This window comes from Mesoplodon mirus (genome assembly GCF_964341445.2).
Source record: "Mesoplodon mirus genome assembly, chromosome: 14".
In the NCBI taxonomy this organism is placed as follows: domain Eukaryota; kingdom Metazoa; phylum Chordata; class Mammalia; order Artiodactyla; family Ziphiidae; genus Mesoplodon; species Mesoplodon mirus.
The window spans coordinates 47,316,774-47,344,691 of NC_138990.1; the positions used below are offsets into that span (position 1 = coordinate 47,316,774).

At 38.9% G+C, this 27,918-nt stretch overlaps 2 protein-coding genes across 5 annotated transcripts in view; one reads left to right on the forward strand and one right to left on the reverse strand.

The window, feature by feature from the left end:
• SPDYA (speedy/RINGO cell cycle regulator family member A) overlaps positions 1–9,589 on the forward strand; it is a 31,666-nt gene extending 22,077 nt beyond the window's left edge. The window contains exon 6 of the mRNA XM_082643297.1: positions 9,488–9,589. Coding sequence (XP_082499423.1) covers positions 9,488–9,576 — 89 coding nt within the window. The 3' untranslated portion in view covers positions 9,577–9,589. The remainder of the gene's footprint in view (positions 1–9,487) is intronic.
• A 6-nt stretch (positions 9,590–9,595) lies between these two features.
• TRMT61B (tRNA methyltransferase 61B) lies at positions 9,596–25,299 on the reverse strand. 4 transcript variants are annotated; one of them, XM_082643296.1, is made up of 7 exons: positions 24,582–25,299; positions 19,939–20,041; positions 16,526–16,716; positions 11,912–12,003; positions 10,785–10,984; positions 9,965–10,042; positions 9,598–9,885 (listed from the first exon to the last, which is right to left on the reverse strand). In XM_082643296.1, exons 1-7 carry the CDS (start codon positions 25,293–25,295, stop codon positions 9,842–9,844), a joined length of 1,422 nt encoding a protein of 473 aa, XP_082499422.1. In that variant the 5' UTR covers positions 25,296–25,299; the 3' UTR covers positions 9,598–9,841. The 4 variants fall into 4 exon arrangements, with proteins under 4 accessions (XP_082499419.1, XP_082499422.1, XP_082499421.1 ...); XM_082643295.1 differs by having other exon boundaries at positions 9,599–9,885; positions 10,758–10,984; XM_082643293.1 differs by having other exon boundaries at positions 9,596–10,042; positions 10,758–10,984.
• Between the last annotated feature and the right edge of the window lie 2,619 nt (positions 25,300–27,918).

Genomic DNA, 27,918 nt, shown 5'->3' on the forward strand with positions numbered 1-27,918 from the left:
CACCACCAGTCCCTCCCATCAGGAAACTTGCACAAGCCTCTTAGATAGCCTCATCCACCAGAGGGCAGACAGCAGAAGCAAGAAGAACTACAATCCTGCAGCCTGTGGAACAAAAACCACATGCACAGAAAGACAGACAAGAGGAAAAGGCAGAGGGCTATGTACCACATGAAGGAACAAGATAAAACCCCAGAAAAACAACTAAATGAAGTGGAGATAGGCAACCTTCCAGAAAAAGAATTCAGAATAATGATAGTGAAGATGATCCAGGACCTTGGAAAAAGAATGGAGGCAAAGATTGAGAAGATGCAAGAAATGTTTAACAAAGACCTAGAAGAATTAAAGAACAAACAAACAGATGAACAATACAATAACTGAAATGAAAATTACACTAGAAGGAATCAGTAGCAGAATAACTAAGGCAGAAGAACGGATAACTGACCTGGAAGACAGAATGGTGGAATTCACTGCTGCAGAACAGAAAAAAGAAAAAAGAATGAAAAGAAATGAACACAGCCTAAGAGACCTCTGCAACAACATTAAACACAACAACATTTGCATTATAGGGGCCCCAGAAGGAGAAGAGAGAGAGAAAGGACCAGAGAAAATATTTGAAGACATTATAGTCGAAAACTTCCCTAACACGGGAAAGAAAATAGCCACTCAAGTCCAGGAAGTGCAGCGAGTCCCATATAGGATAAACCCAAGGAGGAACACACTGAGACATACAGTAATCAAACTGGAAAAATTAAAGACAAAAATTATTGAAAGCAGCGAGGGAAAAATGACAAATAACATATAAGGGAACTACCATAAGGTTAACAGCTGATTTCTCAGCAGAAACTCTACAAGCCAGAAGGGAGTGGCATGATATCCTTAGAGTAATGAAAGGGAAGAATCTACAACCAACATTACTCTACCTGGCAAGGATCTCATTCAGATTCAATGGAGAAATCAAAAGCTTTACAGACAAGCAAAAGCTAAGAGAATTCAGCACCACCAAACCAGTTCTATAACAAATGCTAAAGGAACGTCTCTAAGTGAGAAACACAAGAGAAGAAAAGGAACTACAAAAACAAACCCAAAACAATTAAGAAAATGGTCATAGGAACATACATATCAATAATTACCTTAAACATGAGTGGATTAAATGCTCCAACCAAAAGACACAGGCTCACTGAATGGATACAAAAACGAGACCCATGTATATGCTGTCTACAAGAGACCCACTTCAGACCTAGGGACACATACAGACTGAAAGTGAGGGGATGGAAAAAGATATTCCATGCAAATGGAAATCAAAAGAAAGCTGGAGGGGCTTCCCTGGTGGCGCAGTGGTTGAGAGTCTGCCTGCTGATGCAGGGGACACGGGTTCATGCCCCGGTCCGGGAAGATCCCACATGCCACGGAGCAGCTGGGCCCGTGAGCCATGGCCGCTGAGCCTGCACGTCCAGAGCCTGTGCTCTGCAACGGGAAAGGCCACAACAGTGAGAGGGCTGTGTACCACAAAAGAAAAAAAAAAAAAAAAAGCTGGAGTAGCAATATTCATATCAGATAAAATAGTTTAAAATAAAGAATGTTACAAGAGACAAGGAAGGACACTACATAATGATCAAGGGATCAATCCAAGAAGAAGATATAACAATTAAAAATATATATGCACCAACATAGGAGTACCTCAATACATAAGGCAACTGCTAACAGCTATAAAACAAGAAATCGACAGTAACACAATAATAGTGGGGGACTTTAACACCTCACACCAATGGACAGATCATCCAAAATGAAAATAAATAAGGAAACAGAAGCTTTAAATGACACAATAGACCAGACAGATTTAATTGATATTTATAGGACATTCCATCCAAAAACAGCAGATTACACTTTCTTCTCAAGTGCACACGGAACATTCTCCAGGATAGATCACATCTTGGGTCACACATCAAGCCTCAGTAAATTTAGGAAAATTTAAATCATATCCAGCATCTTTCCTGACCACAACACTATGAGATTAGAAATGAATTACAGGGAAAAAAAGTAAAAAACACAAACACATGGAGGCTAAACAATACGTTACTAAATAACCAAGAGATCACTGAGGAAATCAAAAAATACCTAGAGACAAATGACAATGAAAACATGACAATCCAAAACCTATGGGATGCAGCAAAAGCAGTTCTAAGAGGGAAGTTTATAGCTATACAAGCCTACCTCAAGAAACAAGAAAAATCTCAAATAAACAATCTAACCTTACACCTAAATGAACTAGAGAAAGAAGAACAAACAAAACCCAAAGTTAGCAGAAGGAAAGAAATCATAAAGATCAGAGCAGAAATAAATGAAATAGAAACAAAGAAAACAATAGCAAAGATCAATAAAACTAAAAGCTGGTTCTTTGAGAAGATAAACAAAATTGATAAACCATTAGCCAGACTCATCAAGAAAAAGAGGGAGAGGACTCAAATCACTAAAATTAGAAATGAAAAAGGAGAAGTTACAACAGACACCGCAGAAATACAAAGCATCCTAATAGACTACTACAAGCAACTCTATGCCAATAAAATGGAAAACCTGGAAGAAATGGACAAATTCTTAGCAAGGTATAACCTTCCAAGACTGAACCAGGAAGAAAGAGAAAATATGAACAGACCAATCACAAGTAATGAAGTTGAAACTGTGATTAAAAATCTTCCAACAAACAAAAGTCCAGGACCAGATGGCTTTAGAGGTGAATTCTATCAAACGTTTAGAGAAGAGCTAACACCCATCCTTCTCAAACGCTTCCAAAAAATTGCAGAGGAAGGAACACTCCTCAACTCATTCTATGGGCCACCATCACCCTGATACCAAAACCAGACAAAGATACTACAAAAAAAGAAAATTACAGACCAATATCACTGATGAATATAGATGCAAAATTCCTCAACAAAATACTAGCAAACAGAATCCAACAACAGATTAAAAGGATCATACACCATGATCAAGTGGGATTTATCCCAGGGATGCAAGGATTCTTCAATATATGCAAATCAATCAACATGATACACCGTATTAACAAATTGAAGAATAAAAATGATATGACCATCTCAATAGATGCAGATAAAGCTTTTGACAAAATTCAACACCCATTTATGATAAAAACTCCAGAAAGTGGGCATAGAGGGAACCTACCTCAACATAATAAAGGCCATATACAACAAACCCACAGCAAACATCATTCTCAGTGGTGAAGAACTGAAAGCATTTCCTCTAAGATCAGGAACAAGACAAGGATATCCACTCTCACCACTATTATTCAACATAGTTTTGGAAGTCCTAGCCATGGCAATCAGAGAAGAAAAAGAAATAAAAGGAATCCAAATTGGAAAAAAAGGGAGTAAAACTGACACTGTTTGCAGATGACATGATACTCTACATAGAGAATCCTAAAGATGCTACCAGAAAACTACTAGAGCTAATCAATGAATTTGGTAAAGTTGCAGCATACAAAATTAGTGAACAGAAATCTCTTCCATTTCTATACACTAATGATGAAATATCTGAAAGAGAAATTAAGGTAACACTTCCATTTACCACTGCAACAAAAAGAATAAAATACCTAGGAATAAGCCTACCTAGGGAGACAAAAGACCTGTATGCAGAAAACTATAAGACACTGGTGAAAGAAATTAAAGATGATACCAACAGATGGAGAGATATGCCATGTTCTTGGATTGGAAGAATCAGTATTGTGAAAATGACTATACTACCCAAAGCAATCTACAGGCTCAATGCAATCGCTATCAAATTACCAATGGCATTTTTTACAGAACTAGAACAAAAAATCTTAAAATTTGTATGGAGACACAAAAGACCCCGAATAGCCAAAGCAGTCTTGAGGGAAAAAAACGGAGCTGGAGGAATCAGACTCCCTGACTTCAGACTATACTACAAAGCTACATAATCAAGGCAATATGGTACTGGCACAAAAACAGAAACATAGATCAATGGAACAAGATAGAAAGCCCAGAGATAAACCCACGCACCTATGGTCAACTAATCTATGACAAAGGAGGCAAGGATATACAATGGAGAAAAGACAGTCTCTTCAATAAGTCGTGCTGGGAAAACTGGAGAGCTACATGTAAAAGAATGAAATTAGAACACTACCTAACACCATACACAAAAATAAACTCCAAATGGATTAAAGACTTATAAATGTAAGACCAGACACTATAAAACTCTTAGAGGAAAACATAGGAAGCACACTCTTTGACATAAATCACAGCAAGATCTTTTTTGATCCACCTCCTAGAGTAATGGAAATAAAAACAAAAATAAACAAATGGGACCTAATGAAACTTCAAAGCTTTTGCACAGCAAAGGAAACCATTAACAAGATGAAAAGACAACCCTCAGAATGGGAGAAAACATTTGCGAATCAACAAAGGATTAATCTCCAAAACATATAAACAGCTCATGCAGTTCAATATTAAAGAAACAAACAACCCAACCCAAAAATGGGCAGAAGACCTAAATAGACATTTCTCCAAAGAAGACATACAGATGGCCAAGAAGCACATGAAAAGCTGCTCAAGATCACTGATTATTAGAGAAATGCAAATCAAAACTACAATGAGGTATCACCTCACACCAGTTAGAATGGGCATCATCAGAAAATTTACAAAGAACAAATGCTGGAGAGGGTGTGGAGAAAAGGGAACCCTCTTGCACTGTTGGTGGGACTGTAAATTGATACAGCCACTATGGAGAACAGTATGGAGGTTCCTTAAAAAACTGAAAGTAGAATTACCATGTGATCCAGCAATCCCACTACTGGGCATATACCCAGAGAAAACCATAATTCAAAAAGATACATGCACCCCAATGTTCATTGCAGGACAATAGCCAGGTCATGTAAGCAACCTAAATGCCCATCAACAGATGAATGGATAAAGATGTGGTACATATATACAATGGACTATTACTCAGCCATACAAAGGAACGAAATTGGGTCATTTGTTGAGACGTGGATGGATCTAGAGACTGTCATACAGAGTGAAATAAGTCAGAAAGAGAAAAACAAGTATCGTATATTAACGCATATATGTGGAACCTAGAAAAATGGTACAGACGAACCGGTTTGCAGGGCAGAAATTGAGACACAGATGTAGAGAACAAACGTATGGACACCAAGGGGGGGAAAGCCATGGGGGGTGGTGGTGGTGGTGGGATGAATTGGGCGATTGGGATTGACATGTATCCACTGATGTGTAGAAAATTGATGACTAATAAGAATCTGCTATACAAAAAAATAAATAAAATTAAATTTAAAAATTAAACAAAAAAAAAAGAACAAAGTCCCTGATGAAAGGTTGTATGGAGTGAACTGGGAGAGAATTCCAACCATAATTTGAACAAATATTTAAAGAAAGCAGAACAGAAGCACTTATATTTTATTCAAACTAGCCCCTTAGATATCAAAAGTAGTCACACCCTATGTTTAGGCTTTGATATTTCAATGGGAAATCAGAGTGCACCCAGGGGGTAAGGGGCTCTGCCAGTCAGCTTGCTTCGAGAAAAAAAAGGAAAGCAGGTCTTTGAGGGATTTTGGATGAAAAGTGGGGCACTTGATTTAGGGCAGTTGTAAATGGAACTGTGCTTTCTTCCTGTCCCTGGATGAAATCCCTGACACCCTGGTTTAGGATATATAGGTCCTATATAGGAAGAAATAAGTATTTACTCATTTGTGTTTTGGTCTGAGTGGGAATTCAAGGTTAAATGTAAAACCTGTTGTTTCAGGATGACAGAGGGTAGGCAATACAAAGAAAAATTATTGGTCATACATACACTTGACCAATAATCGTTTACATTCATTTTCCCTCAGTAGGCTTAACAAGTCATTGGGCTAACGGGGGGTGGAGAGGATTAAGGGTAACATGGTATTATCAGGAACAGTGGTCTCTTACTGCCTCAGCAGCTGTTTTGATGCCCAGTAAATGGCCTCTACCAGCAAAATTTTCTTCCTCCAGTCCATATAAGGCGGTTGGAATCACCTAAGGTTTGTGGCTGCAGACAACTCAATTCATTCTCCAGGAGAGATACAAAGAGCTGATGCTCTGCTCTAGGCTTTTATGATAAAACTTACCAATAGCTGGTATCGATGCTTCCATCCTTCTTTCAAACACAAGCAACTTCTTGCTTTTCAGGTTAAAAACATGTTTTTCTGCCTTAAAATTTTTTTCTCAAAACAACATGTTCAACGAACAAGTTTTACATAAACATGTTTATGACATTTACTAAGAATAAAATAGTTGATTTTGATAAGGTTGTGGGAGATAGATGAGGCATTCTTTACAAACTTACATGCATCACAATCACCAATCACATGTTAGCCACCTTATAAAGGTAGTCTCATTTAACACCTGACCCCCCCAAGAAATCCTGAAGTGGCACTATGACATTCATTTTACTGATGAAGAAACAAACTCAGAAAAGTCACAGCTGCAAAGTAAAACAGCAACAATGAAAACAGCAAGATGAGAACCCAGTTCTATCTGAATAGACAGCACATTTTTATACTTACTAAACTACATTGTTTCTCTTTACCTTATGCTGTCTTAAGCCTTATGACACCTAGGCTAGTATATCTGAGACATGGGTACATATTATTATGTATTATCTGAGGACTCTCCAGATTTTAGAGTGAAGCCAAGGGAAAAAAGCAGTATACCAAACCTTAGTCCTGGGTCACGTAGGCAGGCACAAGACATTCCGTTATATAATCTAAAACCAAATAATTTTTCCTCAGAAATAAATCCTTCTCTGAACTTCCTTATTTACTTTTGTCATTACGACTGTTCTAGTCATCCCAATTTAAAATCCTTAATGAAGGCATAATCGGGGTTTATAAATTAATGATGCGATAAGGGCAATGCTAACTATATGATCAACATTTATGAGCACAAAAGATTTCAGAATCAATTCTGTAGGGTGAGAGACATAGTGGAGGCTGTTCCAAGGAAGTTATTTATGAGCTGGGCTGAATCCTGTTTGCCCAGAGAAATAAGGCAAACAGTAGATGTTTGCCTGAACAGTAGATGAAAGTTTGAATATATATAGCTTCTCTCCCTCTACATCCAATGAACCACCAGCTTATCTGGTTCTTCCTTCACAATATTTTTTTACACTTGCCCCTTTTCCACCCCTCATAGTTGTATATTAATACAGATCACCTCATAGTTGTATACTATGTATTACTATGACATTTCTGATTAATAGTTTTTTCCTTCCTTTAAATACTCAGACACCACTAACAGACTAACTTTTAAAAAGTATCTGCTTTTACATGTCCAAGGAAACTTCAGAAGTTCCCTACTGACTCTGAAGTATAAAGTTCAAACTCAAAGTCTTCCACAATCTGCGAGCTATATACTTAAATTTCCCCCTAGAACAACCAAGTCAACAGATGAAATAACACCTGATCCAGTGTAGACTTCAAGCCATCAGCAAACTTTTACTGACCATTTACTGGGTGGAAAAGTCAGGGCCTCTGGAAGTTACTGGGAAGACAGTTGTGAACCAGTCAAAATCTCTAGGAGTTTATATTATGGTAAATGAGAACCAGACATGAACATAGAAAGCTAACTTTAGAAGAAGGCACCTGTCCCACAAGCCAGATTATAAACATGCTTAGTGTTCAATGGAGAGATGGATAAAGGGCTTAAGCTGGACTTTGATTAACTATATAAATAAATGTTTATTTGCTTATATAGTTTGGTTTTCAACTCATTATTAGAATGGACACTGTTAGCTCTTGTTCAGTTCAGCATCTACTAAGCATAGTGTACTGAACAGAAACTATTCTACATGAAATAGGAGAAGGCACAACTTTTCTTTGCTCTTAAGCCAGCCCCTTCTCCAAGAAGTACAATTAGGGCCTGCATTCAAAACAATAAATGAAGGACAGAATTTCACTAGTAGTTAAATAGAAAGGCAGAAGAAAAGGGAGTATTCCATGATGGAATCTAAAAATATACATCAGAGCATCTATAGATCTGGAAATGTTATGAAAACTTTAAAGCCATTATTATTGTATGAGCGTTCGGATACTTACCATTCAGAAATGGTAACAGAAGACTACTCTGCTTATGATTCAATCAGTTCTCCAAATGCAACCAGAGTGATTTTTTTTCAAAACACAGATCTAAGCATGTTACCACTTACTTCATGAAATCTTTCAATAGCACCCCATTTTTCTTAGGATAGACAAACTCCTTAACAGGTCTACAAGATCCTCCATGGCCTGACCCCTACCTATCTTTCAGTCAACCCCATCACTGGCCTATTCTGTTCTCATTTTCCCTGCTGTAGTTAACTCTTACCTGCCCTTCAGGTCTCAGCTCAATTGACACTTGCACAGGTAATTACCTGATCAGAGCAAAACCTCTACTAAATCCTGTACTTCTCTGAAGTATTTATAACAGTTTTAGTTTTATATTTGTGTGATTATTTAATGTCTATCTCTACTATAGGCTGTAAAGTCTAAAAAGGCAGAGATTTTAGACTAAATTTTTCCACAGAATGAAAAATATGTAAAATGTTATTTAGAATATGTACATTATTTTAAGTAGTTCTAGCCTAAGGGATAAGTAGCATATATCCTCCCAGGCACTACTACTTCAAAACCTATAAAACATCTATACTTAAATAATAACTATAAGCTTATGTTTATCTGTAAAATATGGATAATCTTAAGGATGAGCTACACATATTAAATGAAAAGATATTATAACGTTCTTAAAACAATGTAAGGCACATGGTAAATGCTAAATAACATTATTCATAGTGCCTATGAATAATAATAAGCCCTAGTCCTAATTAATTCATATTTATAAAAAGTGTATCTCTCCAAATATTATTTTTTGGCTGCGCCGTGCAGCTTGCAGGATCTCAGTTCTCCGACCAGGGACTGAACCTGGGCCACAGCAATGAAAGCACTGAGTCCTAACAACTGGACCACCAGGGAACTCCCCAAACATTTGATTTATATAACATAATAATTCTGATGTTCTTTCAAACTGTTAAAATGATTCTGAGAAAGATAAGAGATTCAAGAATTGCTACATCTTTTTTTTTTTTTTGCGGTAAGTGGGCCTCTCACTGTCGTGGCCTCTCCCGTTGCGGAGCACAGGCTCTGGACGCGCAGGCTCAAAGGCCATGGCTCATGGGCCCAGCCGCTCCGCAGCATGTGGGATCCTCCCGGACGGGGGCACGAACCCGTGTCCCCTGCATCGGCAGGCGGACTCTCAACCACTGCGCCACCAGGGAAGCCCTGCTACATCTTTTGTTACAATTTTTAGGATAGTTATTCTTATCAGTCTTCCCCCTATTATTTACTATAGCCTAGATTTGTTATTTTCTAAGACACATACAAGCCATTAAAATATGTACTTAAAATACACAGATACCTAAAATTTATCTCAAAATGCATATTTTATTTTGGTAGCCAATGACCATCAATCAAACAAAGAAAAGAAAACTAATTTCATGAAGAAAGACAAATCTATGGAATGGTTTACAGGAAGTGAAGAATGAGATGGCTCAACTAAACAAACTTGGAATCATTAACTACAAAATGTCAAACTAACTGCAAGACAAGTGTCAAAATGGGACATTTAAGCAGTTTCAAAATGTTACACATCTTTCTCTAGCTTTTGTTACTTTTCAAAATTACATGTAACAGTTATACAAATTATAGTAGTAGCTAAAAATACCAATCTATGAAAGTAGTGATTTGCAATACAAAGTTCTATTTTGATATTTTTCTTCACATCTTCAAATCAGTTGTCATCTGAGGTACTCAGTTAAGTTGTGGTTTGCACTTCCTCAACTTGACAAGAAAAGCTAATTTGAAGGGAGGAAAAGGTAAGGGCATTGCAATTATGAGAAGAAAACACCATATAATATAGCATGAAAAACTTACCTGTATGACCAGTTTGCCAGTGTATAGGTCTAGCAATATAGGGAAATGATCCATAGGGAAAATCAGAATGTGATTCTTCTGTTATAGAACAAAATATGTATTGTAAGCTACATAAAATATTTTATAATTTGTTCACAAAACTGTTAAAAAACAAATTACTGTCCTTTTCCTGTAAGTTTTTTTCTCTCAGACTTTTTTTTTTTTAGCATTTGTCTTGGAGCTATTCTGACAGTTATCTTACAGAAACAACTTGTCAAGGATAACATGATAAACCTATATATGGCTTTATAACCAAATGGATAAGCCCATATCATAAATCAATGGATGTCTGAAAACTTGTTTATGGCCTAAGTAATGTGTACATACAACAAGGACCTAAATTTAGTTCTTTGAAAAACTCCTAGAAGTTGCTTTTTGGAATATTAGCTATTTGCATATCGGGTCCTATTAAATTCTTTCCCTTCAGTGATAATCACTGATCTAAATTTAAAACATTCTTTAGTGTATTTAAAGTATTTCATAAGCCAATCCCTTTGTCACAAGTAAAATATGAATATTATATGAAGTTCAGTTCTTCAAAGGTATCAGAGTTTTACATAAAAGGCAGGAAATGTCATGATTCTGTCTCTTAAAAGATTTTAATTTAACAGAATAAATACCACATTTCAATTTCTATAGGAAAAACATAATAAATCCCTGAGAAATATTTTTATAATGTATTGCCCAATACATTCAGGAATGTATTCTCCGTTTATTGTTGTAAACACATGCATAAAATAAAACTGAAGCTCACCATGGTCATCTTCTTGAAACATCTCACCTTCAATTCTAATTTTCTTTTGAGAATGTAATTGTAAATCTCTGTTGATTTTAGGTTCCACTTTTTGAGGTAGAATTCCATTTTTCTGTTTTGCAAGGCAAACCAACCAATCTCTGACAATAACTTCACTTATCTTTTCACATGAGAGGGCAAGTTCACAGATGCGAATTCCATCTAAAAGTTCAATAACCTGTGTGATGCTTTCAAAAAAGTGAAAAATATAGTTTAAATTTCTACTACAACAATAACTTTATATTTAAGTTCACTATACCTCTTACCCCAATTTAAATGCTATGCTTAAATCAAAAGGGAAAAAAAGTAAAAATGCAAGTTAGGGCACATAAGAGGAGAATACTAAATAAAAACAATAAAGAGGGCTTCCCTGGTGGCGCAGTGGTTGAGAGTCCGCCTGCCGATGCAGGGGATGCGGGTTCGTGCCCCAGTCTGGGAGGATCCCACATGCTGCGGAGCGGCTGGGCCCGTGAGCCATGGCCGCTGGGCCTGAGCGTCCAGAGCCTGTGCTCCGCAACGGGAGAGTCCACAACAGTGAGAGGCCCGCGTACCACAAAAAAAAAAAAAAAAAAACCAATAAAGAGACTATATCATTGTTCACATTACACTTTTAAAAACTTTTCTTCTAAATTATCAGAAGAAATATGCATCTTATATTACCATTTATGTAAAGGATGATTTAAACAGCAATATAACTGAATTTGGGACATATGCTGTTTCATAACAGGGTTTTTTTTCGACTTTTTAAAAAATTAATTTATTTATTTTGGGCTGCATTGGGTCTTCACTGCTGCATGCAGGCTTTCTCTAGTTGTGGCGAGAGGGGGCTACTCTTCGTTGCAGTGCGCGGGCTTCTCATTGTGGTGGCTTCTCTTGTTGTGGCACATGGGCTTAGTTGCTCCACAGCATGTGGGATCTTCCCAGACCAGGGCTTGAACCCGTGTCCCTTGCATTGGCAGGCAGATTCTTAACCACTGTGCCACCATGGAAGCCCTTCATAACAGTTTTACGAGATAATATATACACTTAACTCAGTTACAAAATGAACACTTTAGCCTAGTACTTAAAATGAAACTGTGTTTAAAATAACATTACCAAAAAGTCACATTACTCACTTTGCTAGATATACAGCACATACACCACCCTGTTTAAGATTTGGGTATAAAACAGGCAAAGCAACTTGAGGATTCAACATATCCAAAGCTACCTGTAGTGAGGGAAAGAGAATCAGACTGAGTTTTGTTTAAATAAAGCATGTGTTTTCTTTTCTTATTGAGGTGAAATGATACACTTTGGGAAAGCAATTACCCAGTTAAAGTATTTCATTTTTTAGAATGTAATACTAATGACTGTCATTTTACCCCTCTCAAAAAGGCATACTTACAATTATACAATTTGTCATAGTACTTGACTACATAAAAATTGTAATGGTATGTCTTGTACTTGGCGATGTCGATAATACAGGAATCTTTAGCTATATTTTATACACATACCTACATACACACACACACGCACACACACACAGTTGCCCCTTGAACAACATGGGTTTGAACTGCACAGGTCCACTTAACGCAAGGGTTTTTTTTCAATAGTAAACACTGCAGTACTACACAATCTGCAGTTGGTTGAATCTGAAGACGTGGAACCTTGGATATGTTGGAACCACAGATAGGGAGGGCCGACTATAAGTTATACTCAGATTTTTGACTGCACGTAGGAGTGCTGCCCCTAAACCCCATGTTGTTCAAAGGTCAACTGTATGTGTAAAGTTTCAATGCTTTAGTTCAGCTTTTGGCAATAGAAATTCACATTATCTCAAATATGTATTTTTATGTTCAAAAGTTTTGAATATTAATTTTAGAGGTTCTAAAATTCAAGAATCATGTCCCTTATTTCTTTACTCTTCATTCAGTTGCAGAATACAGGGCTGTACTCAAAAGATGTCGAATGAATGCAAAGAGTAAATGAAATTACAAAAAAATTAACTGAAAACAAAAATACAGTCAAATAGAAAATAAAGTGACTTACTGATAGCTCTAGAAATCTAATGTAGTTGGCACATCATAATATTTACTAAATTAGAAATTATTCTGTTCATGTGTTTTAAAAAAAAACAGTAATAATGGGTCATCATTCATTATTAATTTATTCACCAAATATTTACTGAGCATCTACCATGTGCCAAGTATTTTGCTAAGTGGTAAAAATATAATGGGAGCTTATATTCAATTTTGTTTCATAGGAACTTATATTCTAATTAAGGAATAGGCAGTAAACAAAAATCTAATAAATATGTAATTCAGAGGGTAATGAGTGACATGAAGAACTACAGGATTATAAAGGAGGACATGAAGGATAGAATGACAGGGCAGGGGAAGGAAGTACTATTTTATACATAGGCTGGTCAGTGAAGATACCTAAAGAAAATGATTAAGGTAACCCTGTGGAAATTGAGGGGGGAATTGTGTTCCAGGTGCAGAGAACAGCAAATACAAATGCTCTGAGGCTGTAGGATACTTGGTGAGTCTGAGAAGGCCACAGTCGCTGCAGTGGAGACAAAAGGGGGAAAGTGGTAAGAGAAGAGTTCTCAGATGGTGGGGATGTGGTAGGGATGGGGAGGGACAGATTATGCAGAATCTTACAGACTTTAACTATACTCAGGAAGAGAAAAGTCACTGAAGAGTTTGAGACATGGTCTGACTTTTTAAACTTTTTTGAATGTGATAAACATAACATAAAAGTTGCCATTTCAAGTGTACAATTCAGTGGCATTAAGTACATTCTGACCTGGGCAAGGAAAGATGATGGTGACTTGCAATAGCAAATAGCATTGGATGTGATGAGAACACAGAGCCAATTAGAATTAGAATTGGCTGTCAGATGTGAGAGAAAGAAGTGAGAATGAATCCAATGTTTTTATCCTAAGCTACTGAAAGAATGGAGATGTCATTTACTATTGAGGAAAATGATTTAAGACAATGGGAAGAATAAGCTTGGGGAGAAATATTTAAGAATTCAGACACAAGTTTAAGATGCCTATTAGGGCTTCCCTGGTGGCACAGTGGTTGAGAATCCGCCTGCCAGTGCGGGGGACACGGGTTCAATCCCTGGTCTGGGAGGATCCCACATGCTGCAGAGCAACTAAGCCCGTGAGCCACAACTACTGAAACCCGTGCACCACAGCTGCTGGGAGCAACTAAGCCCGCTCGCCACAGCTGCTGAGGCCCATGCGCCTGGAGCCCGTGCTCCGTAATGGGAGAAGCCACCGTGATGGGAGGCCCACGCACCGCAGCGAGGAGTGGCCCCCACTCGCCACAGGTGGGGAAAGTCGACATGCAGCAAAAGGGACCCAATGCAGCCATAAATAAATGAATGAATGCATAAATAAATACTTAAAAAAAGATGCCTATTAGATCCAAGTAAAGATCTCAATGACTAATCAAAGGGCCAACAGTGTGGACATAAATTGGTTTCTGTGACTGTAGTTTTAGTATATTATCAACAAGGACCAAAAATAAGACTACCAAAAAGCCTGCCAATCCAAAGCTCCATGGCTCAGCTAACAACATTACCATTCATTAGCCACTCAAATCAGGAACTTAGAGTCACTATTTGAATTAGAGTCACCTTGAATTCTCTTTTGAGAATCTGTGGGGTTCTGATGCTTTTATTTGGATTAAAATTATCCAGTCCTACAAATCTACCTCTTAGTATTTCTCAAATTCATCCTACTGCTAATGCTTTAGGTCAGGACCTCATAATATCTTGTTGAAACATTACAATAGCTTTCTACAAAGACTACGTAAATTCCCTTCTTTCACCAGAATTATTCTGAAACAGGAATCTGGACATTCTACTCCCCTACTTAAGAACTCATCAATATATGTCCATGCCTCTCTCTCGCTTTGTCACAGCTTACCCTTCCTTAAGTGCTACCTTCAAGCAGGACTTTCACCAACTGACAATTTTTAGAGACTTTCTTAAAGAAAGGAAAATTCTTCATGATCTAGCTTTAACTTAATAATTCTATATTATGAGTAATTTATTTATGAACACCAACTATAATTCTTTGCCCCAATAGTATATGACTCTTCCCCAGAAGCTGACAGTTCTCCTCCTTCTATATGCTCTGAGTATTCATCTGACACTATTATTCAAGAGAGATTCAATTGAAAATATCTAGTAAGGAGTATTCTTTCCTTTGGAACAGGGATGGATGTTTCAGCAGGTTTCCACAAGGCTGTAACAATACTATTAAAATCCTTTGTTGTGTTTCATGCTCATCAAGCAAAATTCTGATGACCAATTAAACTCCCACGTATCTGTGACATTCCTATGGATGGCCTACATAGAACAAGTCCTCTTTCTGCCCTTATTGAGCTATATAATATGCAAGCCAAACAAGGATGAGAAAAAAAAACAAACTGTGGTCCTTGTGTCCAGGAAGCTGTGCCACTGTAGCTATTGGCTTTAGTTTTATTAGAGATGGGAACCAGTCCTGATAAATATCACCTCTTTGAACTTTACTTGATTTCTCACCTAGTTTCCCTTATAAAGTTCCTAAAATAATCTAAGTTTCCAAAAGCCAATTAAGAAAAGTGAAGAAGGGACTTCCCTGGTGGCACAGTGGTTAAGAATCCACCTGCCAATGCAAGGGACACGGGTTCGAGCGCTAGTCCAGAAGATCCCACATACCGTGGAGCAACAAGCCCATGCACCACAACTACTGAGCCTGTGCTCTAGAGCCCATGAGCCACAACTACTGAGCTCGTGTGTTACAACTACTGAAGCCCGCGCACCCAGAGCCCATGCTCCACAACAAGAGAAGCCACCACAATGAGAAGCCCGTGCAACGCAATGAAGAGTAGCCCCTGCTCGCTGCAACTAGAGAAAGCCCGTGCGCAGCAACGAAGACCCAACCCAGCCAAAAATAAATAAATAAAATAAAATAAAATAAATTTATTTTTAAAAAAAAAAGAAAAGCGAAGAAGACTTCTTACCCAGACCTCAGTCCATAGCGTCAAGCCATGAACTGATAATGGCATCACCAAGGATAAGGCAACTTAAACTAGAATTGTGAAACTTTGAGGTCATCTAATGGCACTATGGCCCACATCTCCACCATCACTGTTCACAGCTTAAAATAGCATTCTCTCGTCATCTATCCTTTTACCTTCATACTACTCTGCTTCTCCTCCCCTAACTCAATCTCCCACTCCTCCACCTCCTCACAAATCCCTCCACTCCACTTTCTGGAGCTTTGTTCACAATAAATATGCCTCTATCCTCAACATCTTTAATTAACACTCCTCTACATCCTGACTTTAACTGTCTAAAGATGCCTCTTGCCTCTTCCCTCAAAAATGAAGGCTATTTATTCCTCCAAATCTCACAATATGAGGTCAGGTGCGGGGCTCAGTATACTCCCAATGCTGCTTCCAAATTATTATTCCTTTATCCTAGAAACGTTGAAGTTCATGATGCTCAACTACTCCTCCTAGCATTTCATCATTACCCCACATTTATTAACAACTTTGGCACCTAATTCAGTATATCTCTCTGCTCTAAATCCCACCATGATATTAAAGGAAAATATTCCTCCCACTCTTAGAGATAGAAATGGGGCAAATAATGAAGGAAGATCCTTTTCCATATAAAAGAAGCGTGGTCCTTGTTTTCTTTGTACTCAGTATTAGATAATATCATAGGACTCATTTTAGAAAACTTACCGCATCAAATGTTAAAGATTTTACATCTTCAGTTGCTCCTAAAATATCCTTATGAATAAAATCCACGTTGTCTGGCCACTCTTCTACATGACTCATTTTCCATGAATCACGCCAGTGTTTGTAATTCTTCTTAGCCAGTTCATGGTGGTCTTTTCTAATTTCAAAACTTAGGACTCGTCCTTGTGATCCAACTTAATTTAAAAAAAATTATGACATTACACAGTATTAATCAGTACATAAAGAATGTCAAAATTTTATTTTGCAAAGATATTACATGGATGTGAAAAAATAATGCAAATAGTTCAAGGTTACAAAAGTCTCTACCCTATCCCAAATACCCAATCAATCTCCCTCATCAGAGACAATCATTCCACCATAGTTATTTACCCTTCCCAAGATAGTCGCTGCCTATAGTACAAGTGTGCAAGTATCTTTCTCTGTTTTTAACACACGTTGTTACCTATTATATATACTGTCCTGTACCTTCCTTCTTATTTACCAATGCCATTTCAGTGATTAATGATCTACTGCATTTTTTTAAACAGCTATTATGTTCCATTGTATGACTATGCCATAGTTTATTTAACCAGTCACCTATCGATGAACATTTAGCTTGTTTCTAGTCTTATGCTACAACAAACAATATTGCAATAAAAATTATTTTGCCTAAGTCTTTGTACACATGAGCCAGTATATCTATAGGATAAAGTCCTAAAAATGGAATTGCTGACTCAAGGGATATGTGAATATTTTTATTTTGAAAATTACCAAATTGTCCTCCAAAAAAACGATACCAATTTACACTCGACCAACAATGTATTAGAGTGCCTATTTCTCCATATTCTCTCCAACAAAGAGTTATCAAACTTTTTATCTGTATCAATCTAAAAATTGCATATAGTTTATCATTGTAGTGTTAATTTGCATGTCTTTTGCTATGGATGAAGTTAGGCCTTTCAGATACTTAAAAGCTACTTGTTTTTTTTTAAATTTAATTAATTAATTTATTTATTTTTGGCTATGTTGGGTCTTCGTTGCAGTGCTCAGGCTTCTCTTGTTGCGGAGCATGGGCTCTAGGTGCACAGTCTTCAGTAGTTGTGGCATGTGGTCTCAGTAGTTGTGGCTCGTGGGCTCTAGAGCACAGGCTCAGTAGTTGTGGCGCACAGGCTTAGTTGCTCCGTGGCATGTGGGATCTTCCCAGCCCAGGGCTCGAACCCATGTCCCCTGCATTGGCAGGCAGATTCTCAACCACTGTGCGATCAGGGAAGCCCCAGTACTTGTATTTTTGTGTGTGTCTGAAAAACTTTCAAACTATTTATCATAGTAATACTGCAGTTTCACAGAAAACTACTACATTTTAACTTACGGCAATTCATTTTCTACCCACCTCTATATGAGGTTATTTGATACCATTTGGAGGCTGTCCCAGATCAATCAGTCTATAGTTAAAATGAAGAGTTTAAATTGCAGCATGTCTCTTTAAAATGTAAGTCCAGCTGTAAGTCATCATGTTCTCAAGGGATAAAAATTAATGTTAGGGCTTCCCTGGTGGTGCAGTGGTTGAGAGCCCGCCTGCCAATGCAGGGGACGCGGGTTCGTGCCCCGGTCCAGGAAGATCCCACATGCCGCGGAGTGGCTGGGCCCGTGAGCCATGGCCGCTGAGCCTGCGCGTCCGGAGCCTGTGCTCCGCAACGGGAGAGGCCACAACAGTGAGAGGCCCGCATACCGCAAAAAAAAAAAAAAAAAAAAAAAAAATAGTAGCATAAGCTAAACACTTAGAAAAGTATGGTGAAAATAAATCCATCCTGAAGGTAAACAGCAATAGTTTCTTGATCACTCATAGTTTGGGATTATTTATGCCATGACACTCCTCCAACACTATAGATATTAGAAATATAAACATTCTTCTCGTTTCACAAATTTTTTATAAATTCACTTTGCCAAATGCATTTAGGAATCTGTCACAGATTGTAAAGAAATGGCTGCCTTTAACTATGCACAGAAAAGAGTCCAACAAAAGATGTGAGGAGCCCAAAATGAATTTCCTGACCCAGTATAAGTTGGATTATGTTTGTATGTGATGACATTAGGTCAAAAAACAAAAGGTGTAAGTTTAATTCAGTATATGTCTATCTGTAATCTTTATAAAATCTACCCACATACACCTACAACTGCTCTAAAAATGTTTATTAGCTAAAAAAGAATGCACTAATAAAACCAACATGAATGATTAAAAAACAAATCTACCAAAAGAGAATGCTGTCTATTATTAGGTGAGAAAGGGAACACTGCAGAGGCAGCCAAACAAGCCAAAGCAATCCTTACAATCCGAGGAATTAAGTGGTCAAAGGGAGCAATAATCAACTACAATAACAGTAACCAGAAATCAAGTGGTGGGAACATGAACAGATATTTATGTTTACTATATACCTCTTGATTTTTGATTAGGTGCTACCTTCAAGCAGTACTTTTACCAACTGACAATATTTAGAGACTTTCTAAAAGACAGGAAAGTTCTTCATGATCTAGCTTTAGCTTAATAGTTCTATATTACGTATTAATTTATTCATGAACAGCAAAAATAATTCTTTGCCCCTGATAGTATATGACTCTTCTCCAGCAGCTGACAACCCTTCTCCTTCTATATTCTCTCATACTGAGTATTCACTTGGCACTATTATCAACAAAAACATGTACGTGTGTGCACAAAAGACAAGTACAAGAATGTTCAGAGAAGCACTATTCACAATGTTCAACTCAAATGCCCATCAACAGCAGAATGGATCAACTGTGCTTTACTTACAAAAATAGCAACTAAAATGAAATAACCATTGCTACATGCAATGGCTGAATCTCACAAACAGAATGTTGAATGAAAACAACCAGATTCAAAAGAGTACAATACTACAGGATTCCTTTTACGTAAGATTCAAAACAGGCAAAACTAATCAATGGTGATAAAAGTCAGAGTGGTGGCTACCTTCTACCTTTGGGTAGGATAAGGACTGAGAAGGGATTTGAGGAGGTTTCAGTGGTACAATAACATTCCCTGTCTTGATCTGGGTAATAACTACGTGAGTGTGGTCATGATATAAAAATTCATTGAGGTATACACTTATGATCTGTGTACTTTTCTGTAGTTATGTTATGTTCTAAAAAAAATTTAGTTAAAAAAAAGCGTGGAGGGAACAACAGAAAGCAAACAGAGAGAGGGTTAGACAGAGAATGACTTGAATGAATGTACAAAATAGAAAGAAAAACAGTTGCTTACATTTGATTTCAAGGAGAATGCTCTCTATCACAAAGTTATGTGAATATTTTCTGAAACATCTGTATCTATTTAACTTCCCGTTATTATGAACAGATTGAATGTTTTGTCATCTAACTTCAACTCATTTATCCCAATCTCTTACCTGCTTTGGATAAAAACAAGCTCATTCCACCAGAGCCCGAGCCAGCTTCCAAAACAGTATCACCTGGGTGGATATTCATCATCAACAGTATCATATTCATATCCTATGATTGAAATACAGCATGGGTGACTCTGTGACCAATAAATATGTACTAAGCACCTAGGCTTACAAACACTATGTTGGGCTTGGAGAAAAGAAGTGAAAAAAAAAAAGGATTAAACTCTGGCCCTGCCTACCAAAAGTTTATATTTTACTTGATGAAATGAGAGATTCAAGAATCAGGTAGCAAATACAGAAGCACTTCAGTATAATACTGAAATTACAGAAAATAAGTAAGAATAGGAGCTCAGAGAAAGGAGAAATCAGCAGACTGCCCTAGCTTAAAGACATAGAGAATTTAAGGAAACAGTCACAAAGTAGAAACAGTTTTAAACAAAAAAGAGGTAGAGTAATAAACACAGTTTGCCCATCTCAGGAGGAGCGGTAAGGAGAGACCTGAATCCATGCTAACGCATCTGAACTTAACCTGGTAAGTAACTGGGGCATGTCACTGAGGTAATATTAATGGCATTTTATAAAGATTAATCTGTGAGACGAATACAGGATGTACTAGAATAGAAAAAAATTAGAGGTATAAAGACCAGTTAGGAGGTTATTACATAATCTCTGCATGAAATGATGAATGCTCATTTAGAATTAGGATACCAGGAATAGACAGGAGGACTCATTTGCCAAACTTTATAACTAAAGAATTGTTTTGTTAACAGGAATATCATGGATGATAGTAGTAATAGCTGTTTATTGAAACTTCACCACGTGCCAGGCTTCTGTTAACTATGCAAACTGCTTTCAAACATTATCTTGTTTAATCAGAATAATAATATGAGAAAAGTATCACCATCCCCATTATAAGGATGAGAAATCAAAAAAGTAATTTGCCCAAGGTCACACAGCCAGGAATCAAGTGGGCAAGTCAGGGGTAGAACTGATGTTGAACTCCCAAACATCTAACCACGCTGTTGATCATTTCACTGTATAGTACAAATGCTATAGAGAGAGAAAAATTTAAATGTTAGCATTTACTTCAACATCCCCCCAATAACAAACCTTTCGAAGTTGCTAATAAGCAGCACATCTGGTAAGGTTTCACTATCTTTTCCTTCTCTGGCAAAAGCTGCTGTGAAAATTCTAAAAGAAACAGGAGGATTTCTAGGATCCTCTGTTGAGTCACAACAAAGTTGTATTAAATATAGGTTTGGCTGCATAAGAAACTATTTAACAGGTACAGTTATCTAATTAAAAGCCAAAATGTATTTTCTGAAATGATGTACTAAGGCTTGAACCAAATTATACTTAGACACATAATTCTTAAGGTGTATTAGTCAAAAAGTTTCATTAACAAATTCAAAGTCTTTCAGACACACATATCCTCTCCCATCTGCCAGGAACGTAGGAGTAGAGGTGGGAGGGGGCACAGATAACTTCACACAGGAGTGGGAGGCAGCTCCAGTAGCCATTTCAGTGAAATGCCCTGGAGAAGGCAGTTCTATTTCCTTGGCTCTTTCATATAAGACTAGAATTATAAAATTTTTAAAAAACTTTAGCACACTTTAGCTTTTGCTTCCTGCCATTCAGGTTACCTGGTCTCCATGGAATGAGGTGGGAGCCCACTTCACATATCCTAGCGATTTCAGTCCAAAACTGGGGTGGGAATAGCATTTATTCATTTCCTTGCCTCTTTCCAAAAGGGATTTGAAGCTAATGGGAGACTCCTCTGAAGTTATGAAATATCACTCTACTATTGAGTTTTCTATACATTTTAAAACTTTAGGCTTTCAAACAATCTTTTCAGACTTTTTCCTTTTTTTCCCTTGGCAGGAATTTTAATCTCTTTCCTAACTAATTCAACAATATAAACCTAATCCTCAGCAGAAGGTTTTAATAACTGGGCTGCACTTTAGTCTTAAGTGGCAACAATTTCTACTCTCCAATGGTCCTTATATAAGTATTCCAAACATGCAAATCAGCAGAAAAGATTAACTTAAAAATTTAGGGAGTGTTGGGAATTTCCTGGCGGTCCAGTGGTTAGGACTTGGCACTTCCACTGCCATGGTCCCAGGTTCAAACCCTGGTTGGGGAACTAAAATCCCGCAAGCCACAGGGTGTGGCCTAAATAAATAAATAAATAAAAATAAAATAAAAATAAAAATTTAGGGAGTGTTGCCATTTATACTTCTACTCCAAACCTAAAAGTGCTTGATATTGACCCCTGTGAAATGTTCACACTTTACACGTAACTGTTAGGAAGTTTATTAAAAATTGCTCCCTCAGACCAACTTTTAATATTAAGATAAAACTACATAATTCTACGGAGGAGACCAGCTTTCAAAAGTCAGTGGAGGGACTTCCCTGGTGGCGCAGTGGTTAAGAATCCTCCTGCCAATGCAGGGGACGTGGCGTTCGAGCCCTGGTCCCGGAAGATCCCACATGCCGCAGAGCAACTAAGCCCGTGCGCCACAACTACTGAGCCTGCGCTCTAGAGCCCGCGAGCCACAACTACTGAAGCCCGCGCGCCTAGAGCCCGTGCTCCACAACAAGAGAAGCTGCCGCAATGAGAAGCCCGTGCACTGCAACAAAGAGTAGCCCCCGCTCGTTTTAACTAGAGAAAGACCACGCGCAGCAGTGAAGATGCAAAGCAGCCAAAAATAAATAAATAAATTTATTTAAAAAAATATATAGAGAGACTGAATTCCTACTTAGAACCTTCCAACAGTCACCCAATGCACATGGAATAAAATACTCATATCTCCAACCACAGCCCATCTCATACCATTCTCTCCCTCACCTAACCCACTCGGCCCACAGCAGGAACTCGGCAATACTCTTCCCTTTGCAAGCACTCTGCTCCTAGATCTTTGCAAGGCTGGCTCTTCCTTAATTCGTTTATCAAATGTACCTCCTCAGAGACCTTCTCTAACCACCTGACATAAAGTATTCTCCTCCCCCAGGTTACCCAACACAATGTTATCGTTAATCTACTTGTCTTCATGACACTTAGCACTACCTGAAATTATCGAATTCTTTCATTTACTTGTTTGTTCCTTGTCACCTCCTCTAGGACATAAAGTCTATGTTGAGAGCGAGGACTGTGGTTCACCACTTCACCTCCCTAAAATAGTGCCCTGAATATATAAGGTAGGTGAGTAGTTACTAAAGAAATAATGAATGATTCCTCATCTAGGACTAGGAGGAGGAATTGTTACAAAGGAACATTCCGCTCAAGGACAGTGACTGTGACTAATGATTAAAATAAACCACTAGCAATGGATCATTAGCATAAGATTGTAACAAGGAACTAGGTAGGTAATTTACTTATAAATAATATTCCTTTTATGTTTAGTGTCTAATTTTAGCTGTTTTCATATAAAATTTTTTTTTCTAATGGGAAAAGCATAGTGCGGTCTTCCCTAGTGGCGCAGTGGTTAAGAATCCGCCTTCCAATGCAGGGGACACGGGTTCGAGCCCTGGTCCGGGAAGATCCCACATGCCGCGGAGCAACTAAGCCCATGCGCCACAACTACTAGAGCCCGTGTTCCGCAACAAGAGAAGCCACCGCAATGAGAAGCCCGCGCACCACGACAAAGAGTAGCCCCCACTCGCCGCAACCAGAGAAAGCCCGTGAGCAGCAAAGACCAAACGCAGCCAAAAATAAAATAAATAAAATAAAAATTAAAATATATTTAGGGGTTCCCTGGTGGCGCAGTGGTTGAGAGTCCGCCTGCTGATGCAGGGGACACGGGTTCGTGCCCCGGTCTGGGAAGATCCCACATGCCGCGGAGCGGCTAGTCCCGTGAGCCATGGCCACTGAGCCTGCGCGTCCGGAGCCTGTGCTCAGCAACGGGAGAGGCCACAACAGTGAGAGGCCCGCGTACCGCAAAAAAAAAAAAAAATATATATATATATATATATTTTTTTTTTTAAAAAGCATAGTGAGATATCTATTGTTGACAAAATATACCTCTAATAACATGCCTGATTAAATATGATGCTTAAAATATCGCCACAGTGGTACTAAAAAATTTCCCCCAAGAGTTCAACGTTCTCTTTTTTTTTGCGGTACGCGGGCCTCTCAGTGTTGTGGCCTCTCCCGTTGCGGAGCACAGGCTCCGGACGCGCAGGCTCAGCGGCCATGGCTCACGGGACTAGCCGCTCCGCGGCATGTGGGATCTTCCCGGACCGGGGCACGAACCCGTGTCCCCTGCATCAGCAGGCGGACTCTCAACCACTGCGCCACCAGGGAAGCCCTCAACGTTCTCTTGAATGCTGAACTCGCAAACTTAAGAATTATAGGGAATAAATACACATTCTTATTGCCTAGTGAGTCCACATCACTCTATATAGTAAATCACTTTACAGATCAGAGAATCGAGGCTCCCAAGTTAAAATTAAAATCTGGCTATTTCTTCCTAAACTTAGTAATCATAAAATATGTAAAAGTCATAGCCATTGGTTAAAAAAAGAAGTGAGAACAATAAAAACTTGAAACGTGCTGAGATGTGCTTTAAGTACATTAATCATGTCTGTAGTACTGCATCCGTTTTGCTCTTGGTGGAACCAAATGAACCTAACTCCCATCGCATTACCTTAGGACATGTTATGGCAGGCCCTCTTTGCATCAGTAATACATAGTCTTCCAATGCTGGCCTCCTCAGCATGAAGTGCTTACCAGAGGAACTCCTCAGTATCTGGCCGGGGAACTTCCCCACGATCTCGCTGAACGGGACTGCCCCCCAGCTACTATTTAAGTGTCCGGCATTGCTCAACCTAAATAATTTTTTAAATTGTGTTTCTCTCTTCCCAGTCTCAGCTAAAATCAGCTCCCCAGCCCGAAAAGGCACCTCTCGGGTAGCTGACCAGGATGAGGAGACGTGAAGTTCGTCATCCTTGGTGGCAGACTGGGCCAAGGCGGGCAGTGAGGGACCCCCAGATCCCTGGTGTGCGGGACCCGACTGGCCCTGGTCTTCACTCGAGCCCTTGCGCTCTCGAGGGGATGACTCCTTTCGCGGCGTCGGTGGTCTGAGGCTTTCCAGTGACGAAAGACATCTGGTCCCAAGTCCCCGGACGAGCGGAGGGAGAAATGGAGGCGACTCTGCGTCTGGGGCTTTCCTCTGTGCCGCCTCGCGCTCTCCTTCTTCATCTCGCGCGTCTCTAGACGAGAATTTGCAACACAATAACCGGGGTCTCTCGAAGGGCTCTTGCCCAAGGCAGCGCAGGAATGGACACGTCCCGAACCCTGGCCACCTCCGGACACGCCTCAGCGGTAGCAAGACCAGACCCAGGCGCCTGGTTGACAGCATGACTACCCGCGCAGGCGCAGTCGCAGGCGAGTGTCGCAGGGCCGAGGCTCCGCCTCTCGCTGCGCGCAGCATTGACGCAGCTGCCTGGGGGATGGACAGCTATTTCGCCGGAAGAACTCCGCTACAGCGCCTGCGTCCAGAGGAGGGGCGCAGCGGCCGAGTTGGCAGCCCGGCGTTTCGTGAGGTCGTCGCTGAGTAACCGTCCCGGGAGCGGGTCTCTTTCCCGCGCAGGGGCCCATTTTCCTCTTTGGAATGTGTGCAGAGTAAACAATTTACTGCTGACAAATCTCCACCAGCCTCGTCCGGGGACAAGAGGATTAAGAGAGACACAGCCTGTCAAAGCGTTGTCTAAGCTGAAGTCCTGTACCAGGGTTAGTTAGCTCGCTGGTAATCAGGAACAGGAACGTCAGTCGGTCACCATAAGTAAAACTGGCCCCGAGATGCGTTTTTATAGACTGCAGTTGGACGTGCCACCCGCTGACTGGAGCTGCTTTCCCAGCTGACCGCCTCCTTCCCCCAGTCCTAGCGAGTCCCTTTTGACTGGGCTCTGACCACCTGCATGCCCTCCCCAGGCCCAGAGAGTCGGCGACCCTACATTAAAGTGACTATTCACTGTGTGCTCATTTTACAGAATTGTTTTTGATCATTAAAATATAATAGTTAACTAAGTGTTTTACCCTCCCCAAAACTAAGTAAAATTATCTTAAAATGGGAAAAGGCCGATGTTAAAACAGGGGTGGCGGGGTAGAGGGGTGTTATAGGCTCCATTTCATCCCCCCCAAGTTCATGTATCGAAGTCCTAACCTTCAGTACCTCAGAATGGGACTGTATTTGGAGATAGGGTCTTTAAAGAGGTAATTAAATTAAAATGTCACCAGAATGGGCCCTAATCCAATATGACTGCTGTACTTGTAAGAAGAGATTAGGACACAGAGGGAAGACCATGTGAAGACACAGGCAGAAGATGGCCATCTACAAGCCAAGGAGAGAAACCTCAGAAGAAACCAAACCTGCTAACACCTTGATGTTGGACTTCTAGCTGCCAGAACTGTGAGAAAATTAATTCTGTTGTTTAAGCCAAAAAAAAGAAAAAGAGCATTGACTGTATTTTCTAATTCTCTCTCTTTAAAAATTTTTATTCTCAGGTTTTGGCACCCCCACACACAAATTTTTAAATAAAAATGAATTTATTTAATCCTAAAAATAAAACAAAAGAAAATTTAAAACTGGGAAAAAGTTATCTATGGAGTCCAAAATCTCATTTAACATTGAATATCACTAACCTGTTTGCTTAATATTAATTCAATTGGCAGAAGTTTATTAAGGGTCTGGCAATATCTAATGTGCCTGGTCTAATGAGGCACATTAGCTATTTATTTCATTTAAGTTTACAACAATCCTGAGTCAGAAATAAGTATTCCAGTTTTACGTGTAAGAAAACTGACCCAAGGAGATTTAATGATTTGGGCAACAGCCCATAGCTGACAAGTGACATGACAGGGTTTCCTATCTAGGTCAGTTTGATTCAGCAGTCCATGCTCTTTGTACTGTAACACCCCTTCTCAAAGGTCGGTCAACAGTACATTTGAATTCAGAGTTAACATCGGAATACATTCACAGAGTTACGAATTCAGTTTAAATTTGGGAAAATAAGTCTTGTTATTACTTTAAAAGACATAAATTCTTTCTGATCTGTGCTTTCTAAAACATCAACCATCGTAAACTCCATCATCAGGACTTTTCTCTTTTAATCCTAAAAATGAAAAAACAAAACAAAACAGCCCTGCTCTCCCCCATCCCAACTGCATGTCTCACTTTTGGTTTTGATTTGTTTTAAGAAAAGTTCTTTTGACTAACCTTTATGTTATCATTGCCAAATATGGGTCTGCGTTGGAACCTTCTGAATCCTAAGCTCTACAATTGTTTTTAAATTTATCATTCCTAATTTACTCTCTCGTTATTAAATGATATTTGGCTGTTATTTCAGAAGGAGTAAGAATTAGAAAGATGGTATATTGACAAAATATAGGAAGTAAATTTACATATCTTTGATTTCTGAGATAAATTGTGAACAGTTAATGGCATTCCTTTCTTTCTATTATTTGAATAACAGACACAGTGATATAGTTTGTCCTACACACATCTAATGAAATGCATTAACATATGCTGAAAAATATAATTATTCCTTATTTATTCATGATCTTTCAGAGGATTTAAGCTCTCAAAAAGAAGTCACTATGGGTGCTTTTCTATTTCTGGCTATACTTTTCCTTTCCTATCTTTCCTATGAAACTGCCAACTTGCACTCTGAAACTATTCCCTGAAAATATGAGGCATCATCAACTCATCATTTTTACTTTAGGGTATAAGACCAGAAAGGTACTATCGTCTAGTGGCATTTAGTCAAGCAACCACTTTAAAATCCAAATAGATGTCAAGAAATGCTATTACTGATGGCTGACATTTTAAAATCTCCAGTCAAACTATATCTCTATGTCTAGTTCCACAAACGTTCTCCTCTAGCTCTTTGCATATGCTTCTTCCCTCTATACAACTCCAAAAGACAGGGAGAAGTGCCTCTCCTCTGTACTCTTGGTATGTCCTATCTTTAGACCTATCATGT

Bases quoted from the DNA above. Each gene is read 5' to 3' on its own strand.
- TRMT61B (XM_082643293.1), bottom strand. From the start codon at position 25,295: ATGCTGTCAACCAGGCGCCTGGGTCTGGTCTTGCTACCGCTGAGGCGT. The intron at 20,042-24,581 runs GTAATGCGATGG...TTTCAATCATAG, and splicing joins CTGCCATAACATGTCCTAAG to GATATGAATATGATACTGTT. The intron at 10,985-11,911 runs GTGAGTAATGTG...CTTTTTTGAAAG, and splicing joins TGTGCTGTATATCTAGCAAA to CATCACACAGGTTATTGAAC.